The sequence below is a fragment of the Cherax quadricarinatus genome, chromosome 63 (assembly GCF_038502225.1).
Source record: "Cherax quadricarinatus isolate ZL_2023a chromosome 63, ASM3850222v1, whole genome shotgun sequence".
In the NCBI taxonomy this organism is placed as follows: Eukaryota; Metazoa; Arthropoda; class Malacostraca; order Decapoda; family Parastacidae; genus Cherax; species Cherax quadricarinatus.
The window spans coordinates 14,017,244-14,029,676 of record NC_091354.1 but is presented as its reverse complement, the minus strand read 5'-3'; the positions used below and the strand labels follow the sequence as shown (position 1 = coordinate 14,029,676).

The 12,433-nt window shown below is 40.2% G+C and overlaps 1 protein-coding gene across 1 annotated transcript in view; it reads left to right on the top strand.

Moving 5' to 3' along the window:
• LOC128698164 (major facilitator superfamily domain-containing protein 6) overlaps positions 1–12,433 on the top strand; it is a 65,238-nt gene that overhangs the window by 18,850 nt on the left and 33,955 nt on the right. The window contains exons 5-7 of the mRNA XM_070098684.1: positions 1–128; positions 518–772; positions 992–1,124. The exon at positions 1–128 is cut by the window's left edge and continues 12 nt beyond it. Coding sequence (XP_069954785.1) covers positions 1–128; positions 518–772; positions 992–1,124 — 516 coding nt within the window. The remainder of the gene's footprint in view (positions 129–517; positions 773–991; positions 1,125–12,433) is intronic.

Genomic DNA, 12,433 nt, shown 5'->3' with positions numbered 1-12,433 from the left:
AATACGTGAAGCAAATGTATGTTTTGCAGAGTTGTGAGTTTGAATGTTCATCGCCGCCTTCTGAGGTGACTGTGTGTCTCCACGCAGACCAATACTGTGACTGTCACAACTACACTCTCACTGACCAGGTACACTCATCTTCATCCAATTTCTGAGGAATGCATTTACACTGAGGAGGTATGGCAATATTGAGATGAGGAGGGTTGTGAATTATCATTACTTTCATGGAAAGCGCTAGGGGTCATACAGCATCTGGTGAAAGAGAGGTTATTATTTTTGATCCAAGGGAGTGAAGGTTAGCTCCAATTCCTTGGATCATGACCACTCTCCTTGAAAGGAAGGAGAGTTTTTTTTTAAAGTTAAGCACTAAACCCATGTGGGTCATTAATTAAGCAAAAGACGCGGCGGAGGTTTTATCCCCCGGATGCCAAGCACGAAACAAATGTGCTTCCTATTCGTACTCGCCTTGATGCCTCAAGTATCTAATTAAACTAATAAACTAAGTGGTTCCCAACAGATCACCATAAATGGTACATTGTTGTCGTGGAGGGAGAAGGAGCGGTGCTACCACACCTGGTCAGACCTGGTATACGACGACCACTTGTACCACTCCCTCACCTGTTCTCCCCAGTGTTCTGTCGAGTGCCAAGTGACGCAGGTGCCACAGTGCCACCTGCCTGATCATCTCTCCCACTATTCCAACACATTCTGGATATATCTCATCCTCCGCGTGCTTGCTACGTTCTTCTTAAACTCACTATTTACTATGATGGTGAGTGACTCACGGGTAACGTCTGGTACACTGTCTTAATAGACATGAATACTGATTACGTGCTTATTAAAGTTTAAGCTTTTGATATATTTTCTAGAGCGTTAATGTTCTGTATCACGAAACTGATTAGTCTTAAAGTGTTTTATGTAGCGTCAGTACTCTTTAAATTGATTGTTCTTGATATGTTTCATGCGGTGTGAACGTTTTGGTGGGTGGTAGGATGCGGTGACCCTTGCAGTAGTAAAGCAGCATGAAGGTGACTACGGCAAGCAGCGCTTCATGTTCATCCTGGGACTGGCCACAGTCCCCCTCCTGGCAGGGCTCTTCCTCGACTGGCGATACCAAGTCACAGGTAGGTGACTTCCCTCCTGTATGACGCCATACACCGCGTGTGCGTGCGTGTGTGCATGTGGAGAGAGGGTATGTAGGTAATACTGAGTTAGTTTAATATGTTTATTATGTACCCCATACCCATCCTGTGGGCGGTAGTCAAAAGATTACAGAGGTACATAATGGGTCCAGGGACTGGACTCCAAAGTTTTGATAGCTGAGCAAGTAACAGTGGTAATGAACTCACAATTTACAAAGGTAATGAACTCCAGGTAGGTCTGGTCACAATCATGACAAGTTACAAAGGTATTTACAGATTACAGAGGTACGTAATGGGTCCAGGGACTGGGCCCCCAAAGTTTGGATGGCTGAACTAGGTACAAGGTAATGAACTCACAAGTTACAAAGGTAATGAATCCTGTAAGAATGGTTACTTACGTTTATACATGGCTACAATCATGAACAAATTATAGTGTAATGAGCAATTCACACTTCCACACCCGGTCACAACTGTAATGAGTTACTGGTGCAAATATTGATTGTTGAGTCACACACACACACACACGCACACACACACACACACACATTAGCCAGTGAAACTGAAGAAAGGAAAGCTGCAGTGCAGGAAACCAAATTAAATGAGGGGATACACAGGGATAAGCAGTGGGAGAATGAAAGGGTGAGGTCAGTCTTTGTGTATGGGCTCCAGGAAGCTGAAGGGGAAACATATGAAGCAAGAAAACAAGGGGAAAAAAAAGCAATTGAAAGCATCATGAAAGCAATAGGAGAAGACGACATGACCCAGCTGGAAAATTTTCGGAGAATAGGGGGGTTTGTAAAAAAAAGAACCCGGCCAGTGAAAGTGACCTTCAAGGCAGAAGCGACTCGGACCAGGATCCTGCAGGAGAAAGCACGATTAAGGGACATGCCGGCATACAGGAAGGTGTATCTCGACCGCGACAGATAACAAGAAGAAAGGCAGAAACTGAGAGAGATGTTACAAAGGCGAAAGGAGGAAAGAGAGGGGATGGAGAAGACAGACAGGAGATCCCAGACCCAGGAAGAAGATCAAATACAGCCTCCCTCACAACTTCCTATAGAAGCCTCCCAACCAGGTCAACCCCAGTGCAACCAAACACTCTAAATCAAAACACCCATGCCACATCCAATGCCTCCACCCACTACATTACAAACTCCACCCCTACAGCAACAACCCATAGTTCCTTACCAGGTCTCCCACTTCCCCAACCCCAATATACCTCCCAGACCACAGTCTTAGAAAAGAAGTTGAAGGTGTGGTATACAAATGCAGATGGAATAACAAACAAGTATGAGGAGTGGCACGAAAGAATCAAAGAGACATCCCCAGACATAATAGCACTCACAGAAACAAAACTCACCAGAATAATAACAGATTCAATCTTTCCATCCGGATATCAAATCCTCAGGAAAGACAGAGGGAGGAGAGGGGGAGGAGGAGTTGCACTGCTCATTAAAAACCAGTGGGGTTTTGAGAAAATGGAAGGAATGGATGGCATGGGCGAAAGGGACTACTTAGTAGGAACAATCCAGTCTGAGGGACATAAGGTGATAATTGCAGTAATGTACAACCCACCACAGAACTGCAGGAGGCCAAGAGAAGAATATGATGAGAGCAACAGAGCAATGATCGACACACTAGCCGAGGTGGCCAGGAGAGCACACATGGGAGGAGCAAAGTTACTAGTTATGGGTGATTTCAATCACAAGGAGATTGAGGTTAAGACACATGTGCAACATCTGGATATCTTTATTGTAGTAGACGTTTCGCCATCCAGTGGCTTTATCAATACAGATTCTAGGACATAATAGGAAGACAGTAGAACTATATACAAAAGATGAGGTAATCAGTCCCTCGGCCTTGGAGTTAGTGTTCACAGCATCGTGGTGCAGGAGAATCTGGAGCAAAGACAAGAAGACTGGCGGTTTATATAGGCGTCAGTGGATAGGGACGGGCAGCAGGCGAGGGCAAAGTCACTGGTAGGCGGGATTCCCCAGTGGAAGTAGGTCCTTCCCAAAGACCTTCACGGCTGCTGCAACTAACCCATCTCTTTGGGAAGGACCTACTTCCACTGGGGAATCCCGCCTACCAGTGACTTTGCCCTCGCCTGCTGCCCGTCCCTATCCACTGACGCCTATATAAACCGCCAGTCTTCTTGTCTTTGCTCCAGATTCTCCTGCACCACGATGCTGTGAACACTAACTCCAAGGCCGAGGGACTGATTACCTCATCTTTTGTATATAGTTCTACTGTCTTCCTATTATGTCCTAGAATCTGTATTGATAAAGCCACTGGATGGTGAAACGTCTACTACAATAAAGATATCCAGATGTTGCACATGTGTCTTAACTTTCATATTGTCGGTATTTTATACCTTTCTTGCACAACTTGTCAGACACTGCAACATCATGGAATCTTGGTTCAGAGGACATCTACAAGACCTTCACGGCTGCTGCAACTAACCCATCTCTTTGGGAAGGACCTACTTCCACTGGGGAATCCCGCCTACCAGTGACTTTGCCCTCGCCTGCTGCCCGTCCCTATCCACTGACGCCTATATAAACCGCCAGTCTTCTTGTCTTTGCTCCAGATTCTCCTGCACCACGATGCTGTGAACACTAACTCCAAGGCCGAGGGACTGATTACCTCATCTTTTGTATATAGTTCTACTGTCTTCCTATTATGTCCTAGAATCTGTATTGATAAAGCCACTGGATGGCGAAACGTCTACTACAATAAAGATATCCAGATGTTGCACATGTGTCTTAACTTTCATATTGTCGGTATTTTATACCTTTCTTGCACACAAGGAGATTGACTGGGAAAACCTGGAGCCCCATGGGGGTCCCGAAACATGGAGAGCCAAGATGATGGATGTGGTACTGGAAAACCTCATGCATCAACATGTTAGAGACACTACCAGAGAGAGAGGAGAGGATGAACCAGCAAGACTGGACCTTGTATTCACCATGAGTAGTTCGGACATCGAGGGTATCATGTATGAAAGGCCTCTGGGAGCTAGTGATCATGTGGTTCTGTGCTTCGACTACATAGTTGAGCTCCAAGTGGAGAGAGTAGCAGGAATAGGCTGGGAAAAACCAAACTACAAAAGGGGGAATTACTCAGGCATGAGGAACTTCCTTCAAGACATTCAGTGGGAGAGGGAACTGACAGGAAAACCAGTACAAGAAATGATGGACTATGTAGCAACAAAATGCAAGGAGGCAGAGGAGAGGTTTGTTCCCAAGGGAAACAGAAATAATGGGAAGAACAGAACGAGTCCTTGGTTCACCCAAAGGTGTAGGGAGGCAAAAACTAGGTGTACTAGAGAATGGAAAAGGTACAGAAGACAGAGAACTCAGGAAAATAAAGAAATCAGCCGAAGAGCCAGGAACGAATATGCACAGATAAGAAGGGAGGCTCAGAGACAATATGAAAATGACATAGCATCAAAAGTAAAGACTGACCCGAAGCTGTTGTACAGCCACATCAGGAGGAAAACAACAGTCAAGGACCAGGTAATCAGACTGAGGAAGGGTGATGGGGAATTCACAAGAAACGACCAAGAGGTATGTCAGGAGCTCAACACAAGATTTAAAGAGGTATTTACAGTGGAACCCAGTAGGACTCCAGGAAATCAGAACAGGGGGGCACACCCGCAAGTGCTGGATGAGGTACATATAACCAAGGAGGAGGTGAAGAAGCTGCTATGCGAACTTGACACCTCAAAGGCGGTGGGACCAGACAACATCTCTCCATGGGTCCTTAAAGAGGGAGCAGAGATATTGTGTGAGCCATTAACAAAGATCTTCAACACATCACTTGAAACTGGGCAACTCCCTGAGGTATGGAAAATGGCAAATGTAGTCCCAATTTTTAAAAAGGGAGACAGACATGATGCACTAAACTACAGACCTGTATCACTAACGTGTATAGTATGCAAGGTCATGGAGAAGATCATCAGGAGGAGAGTGGTGGGGCACCTGGAAAGAAACAAGTGTATAATTGACAACCAGCACGGTTTCAGGGAAGGAACATCCTGTGTCACAAACCTACTGGAGTTTTATGACAAGGTGACAGAAGTAAGACAAGAGAGAGAGGGGTGGATCGACTGCATATTTTTGGACTGCAAGAAGGCCTTCGACACAGTTCCTCACAAGAGGTTACTGCAAAAGCTAGAGGATCAGGCACACATAACAGGAAAGGCACTGCAATGGATCAGAGAATACCTGTCAGGGAGGCAACAACGAGTCATGGTACGCGACGAGGTGTCAGAGTGGGCGCCTGTGACAAGCGGGGTTCCACAGGGGTCAGTCCTAGGACCTGTGCTGTTCTTGGTATATGTGAACGACATAACTGAAGGGATAGACTCAGAAGTGTCCTTGTTTGCAGATGATGCGAAGTTAATGAGAAGAATCAAATCGGATGAGGATCAGGCAGGACTACAAAGAGACCTGGACAGGCTACAAGCCTGGTCCAGCAACTGGCTCCTTGAATTTAACCCTGCCAAATGCAAAGTCATGAAGATTGGGGAAGGACAAAGAAGACCGCAGACACAATATAGTTTAGATGGCCAAAGACTGCGAACCTCACTCAAGGAAAAAGATCTGGGGGTGAGTATAACACCGAGCATATCTCCTGAGGCGCACATCAATCAGATAACTGCTGCAGCATACGGGCGCCTGGCAAACCTACGGATAGCGTTCCGATACCTCAGTAAGGATTCGTTTAGGACTCTGTATACCATTTATGTCAGGCCCATACTGGAGTATGCAGCACCAGTTTGGAATCCACACCTAGTCAAGCACGTCAAGAAATTAGAGAAAGTGCAAAGGTTTGCAACAAGACTAGTCCCAGAGCTACGGGGATTGTCCTACGAAGAAAGGTTGAGGGAAGTTGGCCTGACGACACTGGAGGACAGGAGGGTCAGGGGAGACATGATAACGACATATAAAATACTGCACGGAATTGACAAGGTGGACAAAGACGGGATGTTCCAGAGAAGGGACACAGACACAAGAGGTCACAATTGGAAGTTGAAGACTCAGATGAATCAAAGGGATGTTAGGAAGTATTTCTTCAGTCATAGAGTAGTCAGGCCATGGAATCTGTGGAAAACACTGTATATATTTTCCAGAAATTCAGTATTTATATGTAAATAGATGGCCATACTGTATTTAATAATATTTATGTCATAGAAAACGGAAAGCCTGCGTCTGCACAGATGAGACACTCGCCATCTTGGTTTTGAATTGGATACAACGTTAATATAATGGGAAGAATTTTTCGTGCTCTAGAGGTTAAAATTGGATTGACACCTCTCAAATAGGAGGCGAAATTGTTGGATGTGCATTCCTGCATAACTTGAGATATCAGACGACTGGACAAGACAGCTCCAGGAACCTCAGATAAGCTCTCTAGATTTGTGTATAATTCTGGCCAGTGTTTTCATAAATTTAGTTAGTGAGGTTTTTCTGAGTATGATACAACTTAATCTCCAGTCAAATTGGTGAGTGATATTAAGATATATTTTCCTTCTGTTATGTAATATGTGTATTTATATATAATCATTTTTTATTTTTAATATACAGTCCACAGATTTATATATTTACCAGCATTCCTGGTGATGTATATTTCATTTAATTAATAGGTCCAGAGCAACTTGTGGATATGACAGTGGTAGGTATCGAAGGGGGACTTTTTGCGACCTAGGTGTCCCAAATTCCTACTTGTCTAACTGATAAATAATAATTATCTATGTTCATTTACTGTTATGTACATAATTATACATACAGATAAATGCAATTTTCCACATTTAATTTGCCCGTTGGTCCTTCTTGAACCGGAGGTAATTAGTGAAGTCATTAATTAGTTAATTACTTAATAATTATATGTGAAATGACAGAAGGAGGTGGATGTTAAGTTCACAAATTTATTTAATGTGTAGTGGATTATAATTATTACAATATTAATTTTGATAAGTCAAGTCTGGCTAAGTTTATATTAATTTGTATAATATTAATTTGATAAGACAATTCTGGCCAAGATTTATATCAGTGTATGTGTAATTGATAAGCCAGGTGTTGCTAATTATATTAATGTGTATAATATTAATTTTACTTAATGTGTAGTGGATTATAATTATTACAATATTAATTTGATAAGACAATTCTGGCCAAGATTTATATCAATGTATGTGTAATTGATAAGGCAAGTGTTGCTAATTATATTAATGTGTATAATATTAATTTTGCTATGCCAAATTCTGGCAAGGATTTATATTAATTTGTATAATAATTTTGATAAGCCAAGGCTGGCTAAAGGTTTGTATTAATGTACATTTAAAATTTATATATAAATTTCTTACATGTGTAATTGCTAAGCTCAAGTGTAGCTAACATTATTAATGTGTATTTAAAATTTATATTACAATTTTTTACATGTAATTGCTAAGCTCAAGTAGCTAGAATTTATTTAAAGGTAAGTTGTACTATTTACCTTTATAAAGTGCATAATTTAGTACATAATCAGTGTTATTAAGTTGAATTTAATACATTGCATCATGGCTGAAAATGAGGAAATTAATATAGAAGACAAACATATGGAATATAGAGTAAAGAAAGCATCAATACAGGCTAGAAAAGTTCATGTAACCAAGGCATATAATAAGTGCTTGGAATTAATGAATCAAGAAACTGTGAATACTGATGATTTAAAATTGTATTTAGATGCTTTAGGTAATAGATATGATTCATACAAATTATATTACAACAAATATGAAGGAGATTTATTAGTAAACTGTGTAGATGAGACTGAAGTAGATCTCATGATTAATCAGTATTATGAATTAGAGGAAAAGATTCTTTCTTGTAAAAGTCAGGCCTTGAATAAATTAAAATGTGTAAACCAGGCAGTTGGTCAGTCTGCTCCAACAAATAATATGTCTTTGCCAAAACTCCCAGAATTGTGTTTGCCTGTGTTTAATCCTGGAGAAAATTGGGAGGAATTTTGGTCAATTTTTAAAGCAGCTGTGCATGACAGGAGTGACCTAGCCTGTGTAACTAAATTATTTTACCTCAAAGGACAGGTAAGAGGAGATGCTCACATACTCATACAAGCCTTTCCCAATGTAGATGACTCTTACAAGGAAGCAGTTGACTTGTTGAAGGTCACTTATGGTAATATAGAACAAAGTAGGTTGGATCTAGTGAATATCATTGTTAATTTAAAATCTCCAGATCACACTTACAAAGGTTTACAGCAGTTTAGAGTTAAACTGGAGAGCACTCTCAAAACTTTAAGTAATAAATATAATCTGAAGGAATCAGACTGGTTATTGAGTGCCATGGTACAGAATAAATTAAGCTGTAAAACACTTGAATGGCTCTCGAATAAATATCACAAGGGTTATTTTGGTCTGGAGGAAATAAGACTAGGTCTACAAGAATTAATTGTTCAGTTGCAGACCAGCCAACTAACTCATTTTAAAGATGCAACACATAATAGCTCTGAGGTATCTGTCAAGTTTCACAAAGGTAAAAATTATCCCAATATTAATAATTAAAATTCATTTCCTAAAAATAGTTGCATAGGTACATATCAATTAGGAGGAATCAGAAATAATGATTCTCCACAAGGTAAGAAGAATAAGTACCCTCCTAAGAGTAGCCCAGTTAATAAGAAACCAGTCAAAGAAAAGAGAGATTGTCTTTTCTGCAAGGGTACTCATTTTTCTAAGAATTGCAATGCATACAATTCATGGAATGATAAAGTTGAAAGATTGGAGGAACTTGACAGATGTATCAGGTGTTTGGGTAATCACAATGTAAAGGATTGTTATGCCAAATTAAACTTCTGTTATCAATGTCACAAAGGAAGACACCATATAGTCATGTGTAAAGGTCTATATGATAATGTTGATAATAATGATAATGTTGACAATCCTGACACAACAGTGGTTAACGTAAAAATTGCTGCTAATGTTAATAATGATGGTTTTGCTGAAGTAGCCTTACCTGTGTTACAGGTTAAAGTTGATGATAAAAGGCATAAATCAAAAAATGTAACTGCATTATTAGACCAGGGATCCCAGCATACTTTCATAAAACGTAAATGTCTTGATGGTATGAAAGTACAGATGGGAGATCCCACAACTTTAAAATTATCTGGTTTTCTCTCGGATAAAAGAGCTCAATTGTATGACACTGTTTATGTAACTGTCAGGTTGGGCAATGAGAAAAAACGTGTTAATGCAGTAATTGTAGATAGACTTCCAGAGAAAATATCTACAGTAGGGCTTAGTAAAGCTACAGAAAGACTTTCACATAATGTAAATTTAGCACCTTCTGGTGTAAGTGATGATTCTGTAGGCCCAATAAATATTTTGATAGGTAGTGACTATTATGCCTCCTTTGTAAAGGGTATGGTAAAGAAATGTGGTGTCACCCTTTTGAAGACTGCAGGAGGCCATGTAATGTATGGTAGGATTCCTCGTAATAATAATTCATGACTAGAGGAAACTACAAATACCATAACTGTGTGTCTTACTCATGAAGTCGTACCCCAGTATAATTCTTCCATAGAGGATGGTGTTGAGCCAGTGCATAAATTGTGGGAATTAGACAGCATTGGAATAAATGTAAATGAAGAAAGTCCAGACGATTCTTTTACTCAGGAGCAATACCTGAGAGATGTAAAATTTGAATCTGGACAATACTGGGTACGACTTCCGTGGAGACTGAACCATCCAGAATTGCCCACTAATTACAGAATGGCATATGGACAGTTAAAGGCTCAGCTCCGCGAACTGAGTAAGACACCAGAATTGTTAACTGCCTATAATGATATAATTGCTGAGCAGTTAATTAATAAATTTATAGAAGAGGTACCTCCTGAGCAAGCCAAAATTTATGGTCACTATTTGCCACATCACGGAGTGAAGAAGGATTCTAAGACCACTCCTTTGAGGATTGTGTTTAATTGTAGTGCCAGGAGTAACAAAAATGTACCTAGTTTAAATGACTGTTTGATGACAGGTCCGTCGTTGACGGAAAAATTAGGAGATATCTTATTAAATTTCAGAGTAAAGAATTATGCCTTTACGGCTGACATAAGTAAAGCTTTCCTAAGAGTGGGTTTACAAGAGGCTGACCGGGATTGTACCCGCTTCTTATGGCCTGAGAATCCTATTGACCCACTTAGCCCTCTGAAAACCTTTCGCTTTAGGAGCGTATTATTTGGTGCTACATCCAGTCCGTTCCTACTTCAAGCGACGATAAATGCACACCTTAAACGTATGGAAAGTCCATTGAGTAAAGTAATGAGCAAACAATTTTATGTGGACAATTTCCTGGGTGTGACGTCAACTGAAGAGGAACTGTTAATGACTTATGGAGAGGCTAATAAAATAATGCAAAGTGCAAATATGCCTCTGAGAGAATGGAATAGTAATTCGTCCAAATTGAAGGACAAAATAAGTAAAGATTACCCTGGAGATGAAGTGCCAAAATGTAGTAATGTATTGGGTTTAAATTGGGATACTGAGAGAGATTTGTTAATGTTAAAACCTAATAATTACAGTATGCCCAATAAATTAACTAAGAGAGTTTTGCTTGCTGAAGTTTCCAAATGTTTTGATCCACTAGGTTTAGTGTCACCCCTTACTATAAGAGGGAAATTATTAATTCAGGAAGCATGGAAACTTAAATGTGCTTGGGATGAAATTCTACCTGAGGAATTCATTAACAGGTGGGATGAATTAATTGGTGATTATGAGAAAATTCCAATGTTGGAGTTCCCACGCCAGGTGGCCAATCCAAATGGGAAAAATGTACTCCACATTTTTTGTGATGCTTCAAAATTGGCATATGGAGCAGTTGCTTATCTTCAATGTAATAGTGTTATTTCTCTTGTTATGTCTAAGGCTAAAGTGTCTCCAATTAAATCACGTACCTTACCTCAGTTGGAATTAACAGCCATTTATGTAGGTGTCAAATTAGCTAATTATATAAGAAATAAGTTGCAGGAGATAAATATTAGCGACACTGTAATTTGGTCTGATAATGAGGTATCCTTACAATGGATTCGTAATGGAAACAGTAAAATTGTGTACGTACAAAACAGAGTCGCTGAAATTAATCAGATGCAAGAGAAGTATAATAGTTTGGGTCAGCATATGTTAACATTTAATCATATACCTGGTGAGGAGAATCCAGCTGATTTCTTGTCTCGAGGTTTACCTTATGCTAAATTTGTAAATGCTGTATCATGGTTTAAAGGACCGAGCTGGTTGGTAAATAAAGCTAATTGGCCTGTACAAAAGGCGTATATTGCTCCTGTTGAAATTACTGTGACCACCGCTCCAATAGTTTGTCCTTCTTTATCCATTGATATAAATAGGTATTCTTCTTTACCCAAACTAATCAATGTAACTAAGTTGGTGTTTAAATTTCTAAACAAGATGAATATTTCATATAAGTTTTCACATCCTCTTGAATATTGGATAAAGAGGGTACAGGAGGAAATCTATGGAAATGAGATTAAATTGATGATGGAAAGAAAAATTGTGAAAGGTTCTATAATAGAGAAATTGGGGCTGTATTTAGAGAACAATGTAATTAGGTGCAGAGGTAGGTTACAAAATGCTGAATTGGGTGATTATGCTAAACACCCTATCTTACTGCCCAAAACTCATCATCTAACAAATTTGATTGTTCTAAATGCCCATAAAAATGTAATGCATGGTGGGGTACAAGATACCTTAAATTGTATTAGGGAAACTTTCTGGATTCCACAAGGACGGCAAAGTGTAAAAAGGGTGATTAAATCTTGTGTAATATGTCGCCGTGTGGATGCCAGATCCTATATGTACCCAGGTCCTCCACCATTGCCAAAGGAGCGTGTACAATTAGTGAAACCATTTGATGTAACAGGTGTAGACTATAGTGGTCCAATAATTTTAACAGGTACGTCAAATGGTGTTCCACTGAAAGTGTATGTTTGTTTGTTCACCTGTACTGCTACTAGGGCAGTTCATTTAGAAGTGGCACAGGACTTGTCTGCAGAACAGTTTATACAGCTGTTTCGAAAATTTGCAGCTAGGAGATCCTGTCCGAGGTTGATGATTTCGGATAATGCCACAAATTTTGTAGCAGGTGCTCAACACTTGATAGAATTAAATAATAGTAACGATGTTCAATCTCTGTTAACCCAGCGAGGGTGTACCTGGAAATTTATTACTCCTAGAGCCCCTTGGCAGGGGGGGCTGTACGAAAGACTGATAGGCACAGTGA